We start from the raw sequence: 17,500 nt of genomic DNA on the forward strand, positions 1-17,500 counted from the left end.
ACACACACACCCACCCAGTCTGTCGCTCCTCCACTCCTTGATCCTTGTCTCTGAGCTCCTCTCACCACCTTGGACCTTGCTTCCCATACTCATTAAATATTCTAAACCGCTCTATTCTCCTGTCCCTGTGTCCTGCTCCTGGGTTCTAGAAAATACATCCAACCATAACACTGATTACTGTCGAGATATAATAAGAAATGGGATCTAGACTGTTTGGAGCCTGTTTATTATTATTTATTTATTTATTATTATTATTATTATTATTATTATTATTATTATTATTATTATTATTATTATTATTAATTATTATTTAATTATTATTTAATTATTATTTAATTATTATTTAATTATTATTATTATTATTATTATTATTATTATTATTATTATTATTATTATTATTATTATTATTATTATTATTATTATTATTATTATTATTATTATTATTATTATTATTATTATTATTATTATTATTATTATTATTATTATTATTATTATTAAGGATCCCCATTAGCTGACGCCAAGACGTGAACTAGTCTTCCTGGGGTCCTGTATCAGTTGTTTCCTGAATCCTCACCATACTTTCCCCAACAGGGTGCATCTAGTACAGTACCTGCAGGACAGTCTGCATGGAGGCCACTGCTCAGCTGAAGGGACTGAGGGTGTCTGGTGAGATGTGGAGCCTAGCTGTAGCGCTGTCTTACCTGCGCACCTCTGGCGGCTCTCTCTGGATTTTAGAGCTGGCTTCTATCACTTCTTTGGCTACCCTCCCACTGACGGAGGAGAAACACACACAGGCACACACACACGCACGCACGCACGCACGCACGCACGCACGCACGCACGCACGCACGCACGCACGCACACACACACACACACACACACACACACACACACACACACACACACACACACACACACACACACACACACACACACACACACACACACACACACACACACACACACACACACACACACACACACACACACACACACACACACACACACACACACACACACACACACACACACACACACACACACACACACACAGAGAAATGAGTCTCCCTTGGCCATGCACAGTTCATTATGCAGACCCTCCCTGCTGCTGTGAAATGACATATGTCTCTGTTCTACAAATCATCTTAGCAACATGCTTTCTTCTCTACCAATTGCTTTGCATATTGCTGAGTTACACAATTGACCAATTCTTGTATCCCAGAATGAACTATCCGACTAAATAAAGTATTACTCATCCTAAAGTAACTTTGCTGGCAGGTGAAATGGAGGACAGTGAAGTGTACGGTAAGTGACGGGGGGGGGGGGGGGGGTATTTAACTTCCCGGGTGCTTCGCTTAAAACATGAAGGAGTGATGAATGAAGCCCACTGTATTTCACCTGTATCTGAACCTACTGCCCTTGAAGAAGATGTGACTGCTGGACACTGTCTTTATCTGACTGGATTTAGCACACCTGTGTGAGAGAGACATAGAGAGAGAGATAGAGAGAGAGAGAGAGAGAGAGAGAGAGAGAGAGAGAGAGAGAGAGAGAGAGAGAGAGAGAGAGAGAGAGAGAGCAAGATAGATGCAGAGTGAGAGAGAGAGAACAAGAGAGAGAGAGATACAGAAAGATAGATAGAGGGAGAGAGACAGAGAGAGAAGGAAGGGTTAAGTTATCAGATATCCAAATTCATCAATATCTAAAGTTACACATACTCACAGATTGCATCGGATTTTGCTGATAATTATGATCTGACGAGTCAGACCACATTCCCAGCTGGTCAGGTTCACATTGGGATTGGACTTCTACATAGTGTGAACACAGTCTAGCTATAATTATCATACACCAGGTGAGGACATGGAGAAGAAGTGCTGGAAAAAGAAATGTGGACACATATACTTTTCTTTTTCTTTTCCACATTTGTTGCCATTGGTCAGTGAGCCTACCTCTCCATTCTGATGTAGTCTTTGTTGGTCTGGTGCTCCCTGCATTAGGGAGTGGCCCTACAGTAGTTTAGTGCTCCCTGCATTAGGGAGTGGCCCTACAGTAGTTTAGTGCTCCCTGCATTAGGGAGTGGCCCTACAGTAGTTTAGTGCTCCCTGCATTAGGGAGTGGCCCTACAGTGGTTTAGTGCTCCCTGCATTAGGGAGTGGCCCTACAGTAGTTTAGTGCTCCCTGCATTAGGGAGTGGCCCTGCAGTGGTTTAGTGCTCCCTGCATTAGGGAGTGGCCCTACAGTGGTTTAGTGCTCCCTGCATTAGGGAGTGGCCCTACAGTGGTTTAGTGCTCCCTGCATTAGGGAGTGGCCCTACAGTGGTTTAGTGCTCCCTGCATTAGGGAGTGGCCCTACAGTGGTTTAGTGCTCCCTGCATTAGGGAGTGGCCCTACAGTGGTTTAGTGCTCCCTGCATTAGGGAGTGGCCCTACAGTAGTTTAGTGCTCCCTGCATTAGGGAGTGGCCCTGAGTGGTTTAGTGCTCCCTGCATTAGGGAGTGGCCCTACAGTGGTTTAGTGCTCCCTGCATTAGGGAGTGGCCCTACAGTGGTTTAGTGCTCCCTGCATTAGGGAGTGGCCCTGAGTGGTTTAGTGCTCCCTGCATTAGGGAGTGGCCCTACAGTGGTTTAGTGCTCCCTGCATTAGGGAGTGGCCCTGAGTGGTTTAGTGCTCCCTGCATTAGGGAGTGGCCCTACAGTGGTTTAGTGCTCCCTGCATTAGGGAGTGGCCCTGCAGTGGTTTAGTGCTCCCTGCATTAGGGAGTGGCCCTACAGTGGTTTAGTGCTCCCTGCATTAGGGAGTGGCCCTGCAGTGGTTTAGTGCTCCCTGCATTAGGGAGTGGCCCTACAGTGGTTTAGTGCTCCCTGCATTAGGGAGTGGCCCTACAGTGGTTTAGTGCTCCCTGCATTAGGGAGTGGCCCTACAGTAGTTTAGTGCTCCCTGCATTAGGGAGTGGCCCTACAGTAGTTTAGTGCTCCCTGCATTAGGGAGTGGCCCTACAGTAGTTTAGTGCTCCCTGCATTAGGGAGTGGCCCTACAGTGGTTTAGTGCTCCCTGCATTAGGGAGTGGCCCTACAGTGGTTTAGTGCTCCCTGCATTAGGGAGTGGCCCTACAGTAGTTTAGTGCTCCCTGCATTAGGGAGTGGCCCTACAGTGGTTTAGTGCTCCCTGCATTAGGGAGTGGCCCTACAGTAGTTTAGTGCTCCCTGCATTAGGGAGTGGCCCTGCAGTAGTTTAGTGCTCCCTGCATTAGGGAGTGGCCCTACAGTGGTTTAGTGCTCCCTGCATTAGGGAGTGGCCCTACAGTGGTTTAGTGCTCCCTGCATTAGGGAGTGGCCCTACAGTGGTTTAGTGCTCCCTGCATTAGGGAGTGGCCCTACAGTAGTTTAGTGCTCCCTGCATTAGGGAGTGGCCCTACAGTAGTTTAGTGCTCCCTGCATTAGGGAGTGGCCCTACAGTAGTTTAGTGCTCCCTGCATTAGGGAGTGGCCCTACAGTGGTTTAGTGCTCCCTGCATTAGGGAGTGGCCCTACAGTGGTTTAGTGCTCCCTGCATTAGGGAGTGGCCCTACAGTAGTTTAGTGCTCCCTGCATTAGGGAGTGGCCCTACAGTGGTTTAGTGCTCCCTGCATTAGGGAGTGGCCCTACAGTAGTTTAGTGCTCCCTGCATTAGGGAGTGGCCCTACAGTGGTTTAGTGCTCCCTGCATTAGGGAGTGGCCCTACAGTAGTTTAGTGCTCCCTGCATTAGGGAGTGGCCCTACAGTGGTTTAGTGCTCCCTGCATTAGGGAGTGGCCCTACAGTGGTTTAGTGCTCCCTGCATTAGGGAGTGGCCCTGCAGTGGTTTAGTGCTCCCTGCATTAGGAAGTGGCCCTACAGTGGTTTAGTGCTCCCTGCATTAGGGAGTGGCCCTACAGTAGTTTAGTGCTCCCTGCAGTAGGGAGTGGCCCTACAGTGGTTTAGTGCTCCCTGCATTAGGGAGTGGCCCTGCAGTGGTTTAGTGCTCCCTGCATTAGGGAGTGGCCCTACAGTGGTTTAGTGCTCCCTGCATTAGGGAGTGGCCCTACAGTAGTTTAGTGCTCCCTGCATTAGGGAGTGGCCCTGCAGTGGTTTAGTGCTCCCTGCATTAGGGAGTGGCCCTACAGTGGTTTAGTGCTCCCTGCATTAGGGAGTGGCCCTACAGTAGTTTAGTGCTCCCTGCATTAGGGAGTGGCCCTACAGTGGTTTAGTGCTCCCTGCAGTAGGGAGTGGCCCTACAGTAGTTTAGTGCTCCCTGCATTAGGGAGTGGCCCTTCAGTGGTTTAGTGCTCCCTGCAGTAGGGAGTGGCCCTGCAGTGGTTTAGTGCTCCCTGCATTAGGGAGTGGCCCTACAGTGGTTTAGTGCTCCCTGCATTAGGGAGTGGCCCTGCAGTAGTTTAGTGCTCCCTGCATTAGGGAGTGGCCCTACAGTAGTTTAGTGCTCCCTGCAGTAGGGAGTGGCCCTACAGTGGTTTAGTGCTCCCTGCATTAGGGAGTGGCCCTGCAGTAGTTTAGTGCTCCCTGCATTAGGGAGTGGCCCTACAGTAGTTTAGTGCTCCCTGCATTAGGGAGTGGCCCTGCAGTAGTTTAGTGCTCCCTGCATTAGGGAGTGGCCCTACAGTAGTTTAGTGCTCCCTGCATTAGGGAGTGGCCCTACAGTAGTTTAGTGCTCCCTGCATTAGGGAGTGGCCCTACAGTAGTTTAGTGCTCCCTGCAGTAGGGAGTGGCCCTACAGTGGTTTAGTGCTCCCTGCATTAGGGAGTGGCCCTGCAGTAGTTTAGTGCTCCCTGGATTAGGGAGTGGCCCTACAGTGGTTTAGTGCTCCCTGCATTAGGGAGTGGCCCTACAGTGGTTTAGTGCTCCCTGCATTAGGGAGTGGCCCTATAGTGGTTTAGTGCTCCCTGCATTAGGGAGTGGCCCTATAGTGGTTTAGTGCTCCCTGCATTAGGGAGTGGCCCTACAGTGGTTTAGTGCTCCCTGCATTAGGGAGTGGCCCTACAGTGGTTTAGTGCTCCCTGCATTAGGGAGTGGCCCTATAGTGGTTTAGTGCTCCCTGCATTAGGGAGTGGCCCTGCAGTGGTTTAGTGCTCCCTGCATTAGGGAGTGGCCCTATAGTGGTTTAGTGCTCCCTGCATTAGGGAGTGGCCCTACAGTGGTTTAGTGCTCCCTGCATTAGGGAGTGGCCCTACAGTGGTTTAGTGCTCCCTGCATTAGGGAGTGGCCCTACAGTGGTTTAGTGCTCCCTGCATTAGGGAGTGGCCCTACAGTGGTTTAGTGCTCCCTGCATTAGGGAGTGGCCCTACAGTGGTTTAGTGCTCCCTGCATTAGGGAGTGGCCCTACAGTGGTTTAGTGCTCCCTGCATTAGGGAGTGGCCCTACAGTGGTTTAGTGCTCCCTGCAGTAGGGAGTGGCCCTACAGTAGTTTAGTGCTCCCTGCATTAGGGAGTGGCCCTACAGTGGTTTAGTGCTCCCTGCAGTAGGGAGTGGCCCTATAGTGGTTTAGTGCTCCCTGCATTAGGGAGTGGCCCTACAGTAGTTTAGTGCTCCCTGCATTAGGGAGTGGCCCTACAGTAGTTTAGTGCTCCCTGCATTAGGGAGTGGCCCTACATTGGTTTAGTGCTCCCTGCATTGGGGAGTGGCCCTACAGTGGTTTAGTGCTCCCTGCATTAGGGAGTGGCCCTGCAGTGGTTTAGTGCTCCCTGCATTAGGGAGTGGCCCTACAGTGGTTTAGTGCTCCCTGCATTAGGGAGTGGCCCTACAGTGGTTTAGTGCTCCCTGCATTAGGGAGTGGCCCTACAGTAGTTTAGTGCTCCCTGCATTAGGGAGTGGCCCTACAGTAGTTTAGTGCTCCCTGCATTAGGGAGTGGCCCTGAGTGGTTTAGTGCTCCCTGCATTAGGGAGTGGCCCTACAGTGGTTTAGTGGTCCCTGCATTAGGGAGTGGCCCTACAGTGGTTTAGTGCTCCCTGCATTAGGGAGTGGCCCTACAGTAGTTTAGTGCTCCCTGCAGTAGGGAGTGGCCCTACAGTGGTTTAGTGCTCCCTGCATTAGGGAGTGGCCCTACAGTGGTTTAGTGCTCCCTGCATTAGGGAGTGGCCCTATAGTGGTTTAGTGCTCCCTGCATTAGGGAGTGGCCCTACAGTAGTTTAGTGCTCCCTGCAGTAGGGAGTGGCCCTACAGTGGTTTAGTGCTCCCTGCAGTAGGGAGTGGCCCTACAGTGGTTTAGCGCTCCCTGCATTAGGGAGTGGCCCTACAGTGGTTTAGTGCTCCCTGCATTAGGGAGTGGCCCTGCAGTGGTTTAGTGCTCCCTGCATTAGGGAGTGGCCCTACAGTGGTTTAGTGCTCCCTGCATTAGGGAGTGGCCCTGAGTGGTTTAGTGCTCCCTGCATTAGGGAGTGGCCCTACAGTGGTTTAGTGCTCCCTGCATTAGGGAGTGGCCCTACAGTGGTTTAGTGCTCCCTGCATTAGGGAGTGGCCCTACAGTGGTTTAGTGCTCCCTGCATTAGGGAGTGGCCCTACAGTGGTTTAGTGCTCCCTGCAGTAGGGAGTGGCCCTACAGTGGTTTAGTGCTCCCTGCAGTAGGGAGTGGCCCTACAGTGGTTTAGTGCTCCCTGCATTAGGGAGTGGCCCTACAGTGGTTTAGTGCTCCCTGCATTAGGGAGTGGCCCTACAGTGGTTTAGTGCTCCCTGCATTAGGGAGTGGCCCTACAGTGGTTTAGTGCTCCCTGCATTAGGGAGTGGCCCTACAGTGGTTTAGTGCTCCCTGCATTAGGGAGTGGCCCTACAGTGGTTTAGTGCTCCCTGCATTAGGGAGTGGCCCTACAGTGGTTTAGTGCTCCCTGCATTAGGGAGTGGCCCTGAGTGGTTTAGTGCTCCCTGCATTAGGGAGTGGCCCTACAGTGGTTTAGTGCTCCCTGCATTAGGGAGTGGCCCTGCAGTGGTTTAGTGCTCCCTGCATTAGGGAGTGGCCCTACAGTGGTTTAGTGCTCCCTGCATTAGGGAGTGGCCCTGCAGTGGTTTAGTGCTCCCTGCATTAGGGAGTGGCCCTACAGTGGTTTAGTGCTCCCTGCATTAGGGAGTGGCCCTACAGTGGTTTAGTGCTCCCTGCATTAGGGAGTGGCCCTACAGTAGTTTAGTGCTCCCTGCATTAGGGAGTGGCCCTACAGTAGTTTAGTGCTCCCTGCATTAGGGAGTGGCCCTACAGTAGTTTAGTGCTCCCTGCATTAGGGAGTGGCCCTACAGTGGTTTAGTGCTCCCTGCATTAGGGAGTGGCCCTACAGTGGTTTAGTGCTCCCTGCATTAGGGAGTGGCCCTACAGTAGTTTAGTGCTCCCTGCATTAGGGAGTGGCCCTACAGTGGTTTAGTGCTCCCTGCATTAGGGAGTGGCCCTACAGTAGTTTAGTGCTCCCTGCATTAGGGAGTGGCCCTGCAGTAGTTTAGTGCTCCCTGCATTAGGGAGTGGCCCTACAGTGGTTTAGTGCTCCCTGCATTAGGGAGTGGCCCTACAGTGGTTTAGTGCTCCTTGCATTAGGGAGTGGCCCTACAGTGGTTTAGTGCTCCCTGCATTAGGGAGTGGCCCTACAGTAGTTTAGTGCTCCCTGCATTAGGGAGTGGCCCTACAGTAGTTTAGTGCTCCCTGCATTAGGGAGTGGCCCTACAGTAGTTTAGTGCTCCCTGCATTAGGGAGTGGCCCTACAGTGGTTTAGTGCTCCCTGCATTAGGGAGTGGCCCTACAGTGGTTTAGTGCTCCCTGCATTAGGGAGTGGCCCTACAGTAGTTTAGTGCTCCCTGCATTAGGGAGTGGCCCTATAGTGGTTTAGTGCTCCCTGCATTAGGGAGTGGCCCTACAGTGGTTTAGTGCTCCCTGCATTAGGGAGTGGCCCTACAGTGGTTTAGTGCTCCCTGCATTAGGGAGTGGCCCTATAGTGGTTTAGTGCTCCCTGCATTAGGGAGTGGCCCTGCAGTGGTTTAGTGCTCCCTGCATTAGGGAGTGGCCCTATAGTGGTTTAGTGCTCCCTGCATTAGGGAGTGGCCCTACAGTGGTTTAGTGCTCCCTGCATTAGGGAGTGGCCCTACAGTGGTTTAGTGCTCCCTGCATTAGGGAGTGGCCCTACAGTGGTTTAGTGCTCCCTGCATTAGGGAGTGGCCCTACAGTGGTTTAGTGCTCCCTGCATTAGGGAGTGGCCCTACAGTGGTTTAGTGCTCCCTGCATTAGGGAGTGGCCCTACAGTGGTTTAGTGCTCCCTGCATTAGGGAGTGGCCCTACAGTGGTTTAGTGCTCCCTGCAGTAGGGAGTGGCCCTACAGTAGTTTAGTGCTCCCTGCATTAGGGAGTGGCCCTACAGTGGTTTAGTGCTCCCTGCAGTAGGGAGTGGCCCTATAGTGGTTTAGTGCTCCCTGCATTAGGGAGTGGCCCTACAGTAGTTTAGTGCTCCCTGCATTAGGGAGTGGCCCTACAGTAGTTTAGTGCTCCCTGCATTAGGGAGTGGCCCTACAGTGGTTTAGTGCTCCCTGCATTGGGGAGTGGCCCTACAGTGGTTTAGTGCTCCCTGCATTAGGGAGTGGCCCTGCAGTGGTTTAGTGCTCCCTGCATTAGGGAGTGGCCCTACAGTGGTTTAGTGCTCCCTGCATTAGGGAGTGGCCCTACAGTGGTTTAGTGCTCCCTGCATTAGGGAGTGGCCCTACAGTAGTTTAGTGCTCCCTGCATTAGGGAGTGGCCCTACAGTAGTTTAGTGCTCCCTGCATTAGGGAGTGGCCCTGAGTGGTTTAGTGCTCCCTGCATTAGGGAGTGGCCCTACAGTGGTTTAGTGGTCCCTGCATTAGGGAGTGGCCCTACAGTGGTTTAGTGCTCCCTGCATTAGGGAGTGGCCCTACAGTAGTTTAGTGCTCCCTGCAGTAGGGAGTGGCCCTACAGTGGTTTAGTGCTCCCTGCATTAGGGAGTGGCCCTACAGTGGTTTAGTGCTCCCTGCATTAGGGAGTGGCCCTATAGTGGTTTAGTGCTCCCTGCATTAGGGAGTGGCCCTACAGTAGTTTAGTGCTCCCTGCAGTAGGGAGTGGCCCTACAGTGGTTTAGTGCTCCCTGCAGTAGGGAGTGGCCCTACAGTGGTTTAGTGCTCCCTGCATTAGGGAGTGGCCCTACAGTGGTTTAGTGCTCCCTGCATTAGGGAGTGGCCCTGCAGTGGTTTAGTGCTCCCTGCATTAGGGAGTGGCCCTACAGTGGTTTAGTGCTCCCTGCATTAGGGAGTGGCCCTGAGTGGTTTAGTGCTCCCTGCATTAGGGAGTGGCCCTACAGTGGTTTAGTGCTCCCTGCATTAGGGAGTGGCCCTACAGTAGTTTAGTGCTCCCTGCATTAGGGAGTGGCCCTACAGTGGTTTAGTGCTCCCTGCATTAGGGAGTGGCCCTGAGTGGTTTAGTGCTCCCTGCATTAGGGAGTGGCCCTACAGTGGTTTAGTGCTCCCTGCATTAGGGAGTGGCCCTACAGTGGTTTAGTGCTCCCTGCATTAGGGAGTGGCCCTGAGTGGTTTAGTGCTCCCTGCATTAGGGAGTGGCCCTACAGTGGTTTAGTGCTCCCTGCATTAGGGAGTGGCCCTGAGTGGTTTAGTGCTCCCTGCAGTAGGGAGTGGCCCTACAGTGGTTTAGTGCTCCCTGCATTAGGGAGTGGCCCTGAGTGGTTTAGTGCTCCCTGCATTAGGGAGTGGCCCTACAGTGGTTTAGTGCTCCCTGCAGTAGGGAGTGGCCCTACAGTGGTTTAGTGCTCCCTGCATTAGGGAGTGGCCCTGAGTGGTTTAGTGCTCCCTGCATTAGGGAGTGGCCCTACAGTGGTTTAGTGCTCCCTGCATTAGGGAGTGGCCCTGAGTGGTTTAGTGCTCCCTGCAGTAGGGAGTGGCCCTACAGTGGTTTAGTGCTCCCTGCATTAGGGAGTGGCCCTGAGTGGTTTAGTGCTCCCTGCATTAGGGAGTGGCCCTACAGTGGTTTAGTGCTCCCTGCAGTAGGGAGTGGCCCTACAGTGGTTTAGTGCTCCCTGCATTAGGGAGTGGCCCTGAGTGGTTTAGTGCTCCCTGCATTAGGGAGTGGCCCTGAGTGGTTTAGTGCTCCCTGCATTAGGGAGTGGCCCTACAGTAGTTTAGTGCTCCCTGCATTAGGGAGTGGCCCTACAGTGGTTTAGTGCTCCCTGCATTAGGGAGTGGCCCTACAGTAGTTTAGTGCTCCCTGCATTAGGGAGTGGCCCTTCAGTGGTTTAGTGCTCCCTGCATTAGGGAGTGGCCCTACAGTGGTTTAGTGCTCCCTGCATTAGGGAGTGGCCCTACAGTGGTTTAGTGCTCCCTGCATTAGGGAGTGGCCCTACAGTGGTTTAGTGCTCCCTGCATTAGGGAGTGGCCCTACAGTGGTTTAGTGCTCCCTGCAGTAGGGAGTGGCCCTACAGTGGTTTAGTGCTCCCTGCAGTAGGGAGTGGCCCTACAGTGGTTTAGTGCTCCCTGCATTAGGGAGTGGCCCTACAGTGGTTTAGTGCTCCCTGCATTAGGGAGTGGCCCTACAGTGGTTTAGTGCTCCCTGCATTAGGGAGTGGCCCTACAGTGGTTTAGTGCTCCCTGCATTAGGGAGTGGCCCTACAGTGGTTTAGTGCTCCCTGCATTAGGGAGTGGCCCTACAGTGGTTTAGTGCTCCCTGCATTAGGGAGTGGCCCTGCAGTAGTTTAGTGCTCCCTGCATTAGGGAGTGGCCCTACAGTGGTTTAGTGCTCCCTGCATTAGGGAGTGGCCCTACAGTAGTTTAGTGCTCCCTGCATTAGGGAGTGGCCCTGCAGTGGTTTAGTGCTCCCTGCATTAGGGAGTGGCCCTACAGTAGTTTAGTGCTCCCTGCATTAGGGAGTGGCCCTACAGTAGTTTAGTGCTCCCTGCATTAGGGAGTGGCCCTACAGTGGTTTAGTGCTCCCTGCATTAGGGAGTGGCCCTACAGTAGTTTAGTGCTCCCTGCATTAGGGAGTGGCCCTACAGTAGTTTAGTGCTCCCTGCATTAGGGAGTGGCCCTACAGTAGTTTAGTGCTCCCTGCAATGGGGAGTGGCCCTACAGTGGTTTAGTGCTCCCTGCATTAGGGAGTGGCCCTGCAGTGGTTTAGTGCTCCCTGCATTAGGGAGTGGCCCTACAGTGGTTTAGTGCTCCCTGCATTAGGGAGTGGCCCTACAGTAGTTTAGTGCTCCCTGCATTAGGGAGTGGCCCTACAGTGGTTTAGTGCTCCCTGCATTAGGGAGTGGCCCTACAGTGGTTTAGTGCTCCCTGCATTAGGGAGTGGCCCTACAGTGGTTTAGTGCTCCCTGCATTAGGGAGTGGCCCTACAGTGGTTTAGTGCTCCCTGCATTAGGGAGTGGCCCTACAGTGGTTTAGTGCTCCCTGCATTAGGGAGTGGCCCTACAGTGGTTTAGTGCTCCCTGCATTAGGGAGTGGCCCTACAGTGGTTTAGTGCTCCCTGCATTAGGGTGTGGCCCTACAGTGGTTTAATGCTCCCTGCATTAGGGAGTGGCCCTACAGTGGTTTAATGCTCCCTGCATTAGGGAGTGGCCCTGCAGTGGTTTAGTGCTCCCTGCATTAGGGAGTGGCCCTACAGTGGTTTAGTGCTCCCTGCATTAGGGTGTGGCCCTACAGTGGTTTAATGCTCCCTGCATTAGGGAGTGGCCCTACAGTGGTTTAGTGCTCCCTGCATTAGGGAGTGGCCCTACAGTAGTTTAGTGCTCCCTGCATTAGGGAGTGGCCCTACAGTGGTTTAGTGCTCCCTGCATTAGGGAGTGGCCCTACAGTGGTTTAGTGCTCCCTGCATTAGGGAGTGGCCCTACAGTAGTTTAGTGCTCCCTGCATTAGGGAGTGGCCCTACAGTGGTTTAGTGCTCCCTGCATTAGGGAGTGGCCCTACAGTGGTTTAGTGCTCCCTGCATTAGGGAGTGGCCCTATAGTGGTTTAGTGCTCCCTGCATTAGGGAGTGGCCCTACAGTAGTTTAGTGCTCCCTGCATTAGGGAGTGGCCCTACAGTGGTTTAGTGCTCCCTGCATTAGGGAGTGGCCCTACAGTAGTTTAGTGCTCCCTGCATTAGGGAGTGGCCTTACAGTGGTTTAGTGCTCCCTGCATTGGGGAGTGGCCCTGCAGTGGTTTAGTGCTCCCTGCAGTAGGGAGTGGCCCTACAGTAGTTTAGTGCTCCCTGCAGTAGGGAGTGGCCCTTCAGTGGTTTAGTGCTCCCTGCATTAGGGAGTGGCCCTACAGTGGTTTAGTGCTCCCTGCATTAGGGAGTGGCCCTGAGTGGTTTAGTGCTCCCTGCATTAGGGAGTGGCCCTACAGTGGTTTAGTGCTCCCTGCATTAGGGAGTGGCCCTGCAGTGGTTTAGTGCTCCCTGCATTAGGGAGTGGCCCTACAGTGGTTTAGTGCTCCCTGCATTAGGGAGTGGCCCTACAGTGGTTTAGTGCTCCCTGCATTAGGGAGTGGCCCTACAGTAGTTTAGTGCTCCCTGCATTAGGGAGTGGCCCTACAGTAGTTTAGTGCTCCCTGCATTAGGGAGTGGCCCTACAGTAGTTTAGTGCTCCCTGCATTAGGGAGTGGCCCTACAGTGGTTTAGTGCTCCCTGCATTAGGGAGTGGCCCTACAGTGGTTTAGTGCTCCCTGCATTAGGGAGTGGCCCTACAGTAGTTTAGTGCTCCCTGCATTAGGGAGTGGCCCTACAGTGGTTTAGTGCTCCCTGCATTAGGGAGTGGCCCTACAGTAGTTTAGTGCTCCCTGCATTAGGGAGTGGCCCTGCAGTAGTTTAGTGCTCCCTGCATTAGGGAGTGGCCCTACAGTGGTTTAGTGCTCCCTGCATTAGGGAGTGGCCCTACAGTGGTTTAGTGCTCCTTGCATTAGGGAGTGGCCCTACAGTGGTTTAGTGCTCCCTGCATTAGGGAGTGGCCCTACAGTAGTTTAGTGCTCCCTGCATTAGGGAGTGGCCCTACAGTAGTTTAGTGCTCCCTGCATTAGGGAGTGGCCCTACAGTAGTTTAGTGCTCCCTGCATTAGGGAGTGGCCCTACAGTGGTTTAGTGCTCCCTGCATTAGGGAGTGGCCCTACAGTGGTTTAGTGCTCCCTGCATTAGGGAGTGGCCCTACAGTAGTTTAGTGCTCCCTGCATTAGGGAGTGGCCCTATAGTGGTTTAGTGCTCCCTGCATTAGGGAGTGGCCCTACAGTGGTTTAGTGCTCCCTGCATTAGGGAGTGGCCCTACAGTGGTTTAGTGCTCCCTGCATTAGGGAGTGGCCCTATAGTGGTTTAGTGCTCCCTGCATTAGGGAGTGGCCCTGCAGTGGTTTAGTGCTCCCTGCATTAGGGAGTGGCCCTATAGTGGTTTAGTGCTCCCTGCATTAGGGAGTGGCCCTACAGTGGTTTAGTGCTCCCTGCATTAGGGAGTGGCCCTACAGTGGTTTAGTGCTCCCTGCATTAGGGAGTGGCCCTACAGTGGTTTAGTGCTCCCTGCATTAGGGAGTGGCCCTACAGTGGTTTAGTGCTCCCTGCATTAGGGAGTGGCCCTACAGTGGTTTAGTGCTCCCTGCATTAGGGAGTGGCCCTACAGTGGTTTAGTGCTCCCTGCATTAGGGAGTGGCCCTACAGTGGTTTAGTGCTCCCTGCAGTAGGGAGTGGCCCTACAGTAGTTTAGTGCTCCCTGCATTAGGGAGTGGCCCTACAGTGGTTTAGTGCTCCCTGCAGTAGGGAGTGGCCCTATAGTGGTTTAGTGCTCCCTGCATTAGGGAGTGGCCCTACAGTAGTTTAGTGCTCCCTGCATTAGGGAGTGGCCCTACAGTAGTTTAGTGCTCCCTGCATTAGGGAGTGGCCCTACAGTGGTTTAGTGCTCCCTGCATTGGGGAGTGGCCCTACAGTGGTTTAGTGCTCCCTGCATTAGGGAGTGGCCCTGCAGTGGTTTAGTGCTCCCTGCATTAGGGAGTGGCCCTACAGTGGTTTAGTGCTCCCTGCATTAGGGAGTGGCCCTACAGTGGTTTAGTGCTCCCTGCATTAGGGAGTGGCCCTACAGTAGTTTAGTGCTCCCTGCATTAGGGAGTGGCCCTACAGTAGTTTAGTGCTCCCTGCATTAGGGAGTGGCCCTGAGTGGTTTAGTGCTCCCTGCATTAGGGAGTGGCCCTACAGTGGTTTAGTGGTCCCTGCATTAGGGAGTGGCCCTACAGTGGTTTAGTGCTCCCTGCATTAGGGAGTGGCCCTACAGTAGTTTAGTGCTCCCTGCAGTAGGGAGTGGCCCTACAGTGGTTTAGTGCTCCCTGCATTAGGGAGTGGCCCTACAGTGGTTTAGTGCTCCCTGCATTAGGGAGTGGCCCTATAGTGGTTTAGTGCTCCCTGCATTAGGGAGTGGCCCTACAGTAGTTTAGTGCTCCCTGCAGTAGGGAGTGGCCCTACAGTGGTTTAGTGCTCCCTGCAGTAGGGAGTGGCCCTACAGTGGTTTAGTGCTCCCTGCATTAGGGAGTGGCCCTACAGTGGTTTAGTGCTCCCTGCATTAGGGAGTGGCCCTGCAGTGGTTTAGTGCTCCCTGCATTAGGGAGTGGCCCTACAGTGGTTTAGTGCTCCCTGCATTAGGGAGTGGCCCTGAGTGGTTTAGTGCTCCCTGCATTAGGGAGTGGCCCTACAGTGGTTTAGTGCTCCCTGCATTAGGGAGTGGCCCTACAGTAGTTTAGTGCTCCCTGCATTAGGGAGTGGCCCTACAGTGGTTTAGTGCTCCCTGCATTAGGGAGTGGCCCTGAGTGGTTTAGTGCTCCCTGCATTAGGGAGTGGCCCTACAGTGGTTTAGTGCTCCCTGCATTAGGGAGTGGCCCTACAGTGGTTTAGTGCTCCCTGCATTAGGGAGTGGCCCTGAGTGGTTTAGTGCTCCCTGCATTAGGGAGTGGCCCTACAGTGGTTTAGTGCTCCCTGCATTAGGGAGTGGCCCTGAGTGGTTTAGTGCTCCCTGCAGTAGGGAGTGGCCCTACAGTGGTTTAGTGCTCCCTGCATTAGGGAGTGGCCCTGAGTGGTTTAGTGCTCCCTGCATTAGGGAGTGGCCCTACAGTGGTTTAGTGCTCCCTGCAGTAGGGAGTGGCCCTACAGTGGTTTAGTGCTCCCTGCATTAGGGAGTGGCCCTGAGTGGTTTAGTGCTCCCTGCATTAGGGAGTGGCCCTACAGTGGTTTAGTGCTCCCTGCATTAGGGAGTGGCCCTGAGTGGTTTAGTGCTCCCTGCAGTAGGGAGTGGCCCTACAGTGGTTTAGTGCTCCCTGCATTAGGGAGTGGCCCTGAGTGGTTTAGTGCTCCCTGCATTAGGGAGTGGCCCTACAGTGGTTTAGTGCTCCCTGCAGTAGGGAGTGGCCCTACAGTGGTTTAGTGCTCCCTGCATTAGGGAGTGGCCCTGAGTGGTTTAGTGCTCCCTGCATTAGGGAGTGGCCCTGAGTGGTTTAGTGCTCCCTGCATTAGGGAGTGGCCCTACAGTAGTTTAGTGCTCCCTGCATTAGGGAGTGGCCCTACAGTGGTTTAGTGCTCCCTGCATTAGGGAGTGGCCCTACAGTAGTTTAGTGCTCCCTGCATTAGGGAGTGGCCCTTCAGTGGTTTAGTGCTCCCTGCATTAGGGAGTGGCCCTACAGTGGTTTAGTGCTCCCTGCATTAGGGAGTGGCCCTACAGTGGTTTAGTGCTCCCTGCATTAGGGAGTGGCCCTACAGTGGTTTAGTGCTCCCTGCATTAGGGAGTGGCCCTACAGTGGTTTAGTGCTCCCTGCAGTAGGGAGTGGCCCTACAGTGGTTTAGTGCTCCCTGCAGTAGGGAGTGGCCCTACAGTGGTTTAGTGCTCCCTGCATTAGGGAGTGGCCCTACAGTGGTTTAGTGCTCCCTGCATTAGGGAGTGGCCCTACAGTGGTTTAGTGCTCCCTGCATTAGGGAGTGGCCCTACAGTGGTTTAGTGCTCCCTGCATTAGGGAGTGGCCCTACAGTGGTTTAGTGCTCCCTGCATTAGGGAGTGGCCCTACAGTGGTTTAGTGCTCCCTGCATTAGGGAGTGGCCCTGCAGTAGTTTAGTGCTCCCTGCATTAGGGAGTGGCCCTACAGTGGTTTAGTGCTCCCTGCATTAGGGAGTGGCCCTACAGTAGTTTAGTGCTCCCTGCATTAGGGAGTGGCCCTGCAGTGGTTTAGTGCTCCCTGCATTAGGGAGTGGCCCTACAGTAGTTTAGTGCTCCCTGCATTAGGGAGTGGCCCTACAGTAGTTTAGTGCTCCCTGCATTAGGGAGTGGCCCTACAGTGGTTTAGTGCTCCCTGCATTAGGGAGTGGCCCTACAGTAGTTTAGTGCTCCCTGCATTAGGGAGTGGCCCTACAGTAGTTTAGTGCTCCCTGCATTAGGGAGTGGCCCTACAGTAGTTTAGTGCTCCCTGCAATGGGGAGTGGCCCTACAGTGGTTTAGTGCTCCCTGCATTAGGGAGTGGCCCTGCAGTGGTTTCTGCATTAGGGAGTGGCCCTACAGTAGTTTAGTGCTCCCTGCAATGGGGAGTGGCCTACAGTGGTTTATGTGCTCCCTGCATACTCCCGCATTAGGATGTCCCTGCATTAGGGAGGGCCTACAGTAGTTTAGTGCTCCCTGCAATAGGAGTGGCCCTACAGTGGTTTTAGTGCTCCCTGCATTAGGAGTGGGCCCAGTGGTTTAGTGCTCCCTGCATTAGGGAGTGGCCCTACAGTGGTTTAGTGCTCCCTGCATTAGGGGAGTGGCCTACAGTGGTTTAGTGCTCCCTGCATTAGGGAGTGGCCCTACAGTGGTTTAGTGCTCCCTGCATTAGGGAGTGGCCCTACAGTAGGTTTAGTGCTCCCTGCATTAGGGAGTGGCCCTACAGTGGTTTAGTGCTCCCTGCATTAGGGAGTGGCCCTACAGTGGTTTAGTGCTCCCTGCATTAGGGAGTGGCCCTACAGTGGTTTATTGCTCCCTGCATTAGGGAGTGGCCCTACAGTGGTTTAGTGCTCCCTGCATTAGGGAGTGGCCTACAGTGGTTTAGTGCTCCCTGCATTAGGGTGTGGCCCTACAGTGGTTTAGTGCTCCCTGCATTAGGGTGTGGCCCTACAGTGGTTTAAGTGCTCCCTGCATTAGGGAGTGGCCCTACAGTGGTTTAGTGCTCCCTGCATTAGGAGTGGCCTGCAGTGGTTTAGTGCTCCCTGCATTAGGGAGTGGCCCTACAGTGGTTTAGTGCTCCCTGCATTAGGGTGTGGCCCTACAGTAGTTTAGTGCTCCCTGCATTAGGGAGTGGCCCTACAGTGGTTTAGTGCTCCCTGCATTAGGGAGTGGCCCTACAGTAGTTTAGTGCTCCCTGCATTAGGGAGTGGCCTACAGTGGTTTAGTGCTCCCTGCATTAGGGAGTGGCCCTACAGTAGTTTAGTGCTCCTGCATTAGGGAGTGGCCCTACAGTGGTTTAGTGCTCCCTGCATTAGGGGAGTGGCCTACAGTAGTTTAGTGCTCCTGCATTAGGAGTGGCCTACAGTGGTTTAGT

The 17,500-nt window shown here is 53.4% G+C and overlaps 1 protein-coding gene across 1 annotated transcript in view; it reads right to left on the minus strand.

Moving 5' to 3' along the window:
* The window catches only part of frmd3 (FERM domain containing 3), a gene marked incomplete at its 3' end in the record, with an annotated part of 254,619 nt that overhangs the window by 49,251 nt on the left and 187,868 nt on the right, over positions 1-17,500 (minus strand). Inside the window, exons 12-13 of the mRNA XM_084314149.1 lie at positions 1,399-1,473; positions 702-770 (exon numbers count right to left, since the gene is read on the minus strand). Coding sequence (XP_084170275.1) covers positions 702-770; positions 1,399-1,473 — 144 coding nt within the window. The remainder of the gene's footprint in view (positions 1-701; positions 771-1,398; positions 1,474-17,500) is intronic.

This window comes from Notolepis coatsorum, assembly GCF_963971535.1.
Source record: "Notolepis coatsorum genome assembly, chromosome: 1".
NCBI lineage: Eukaryota > Metazoa > Chordata > Actinopteri > Aulopiformes > Paralepididae > Notolepis > Notolepis coatsorum.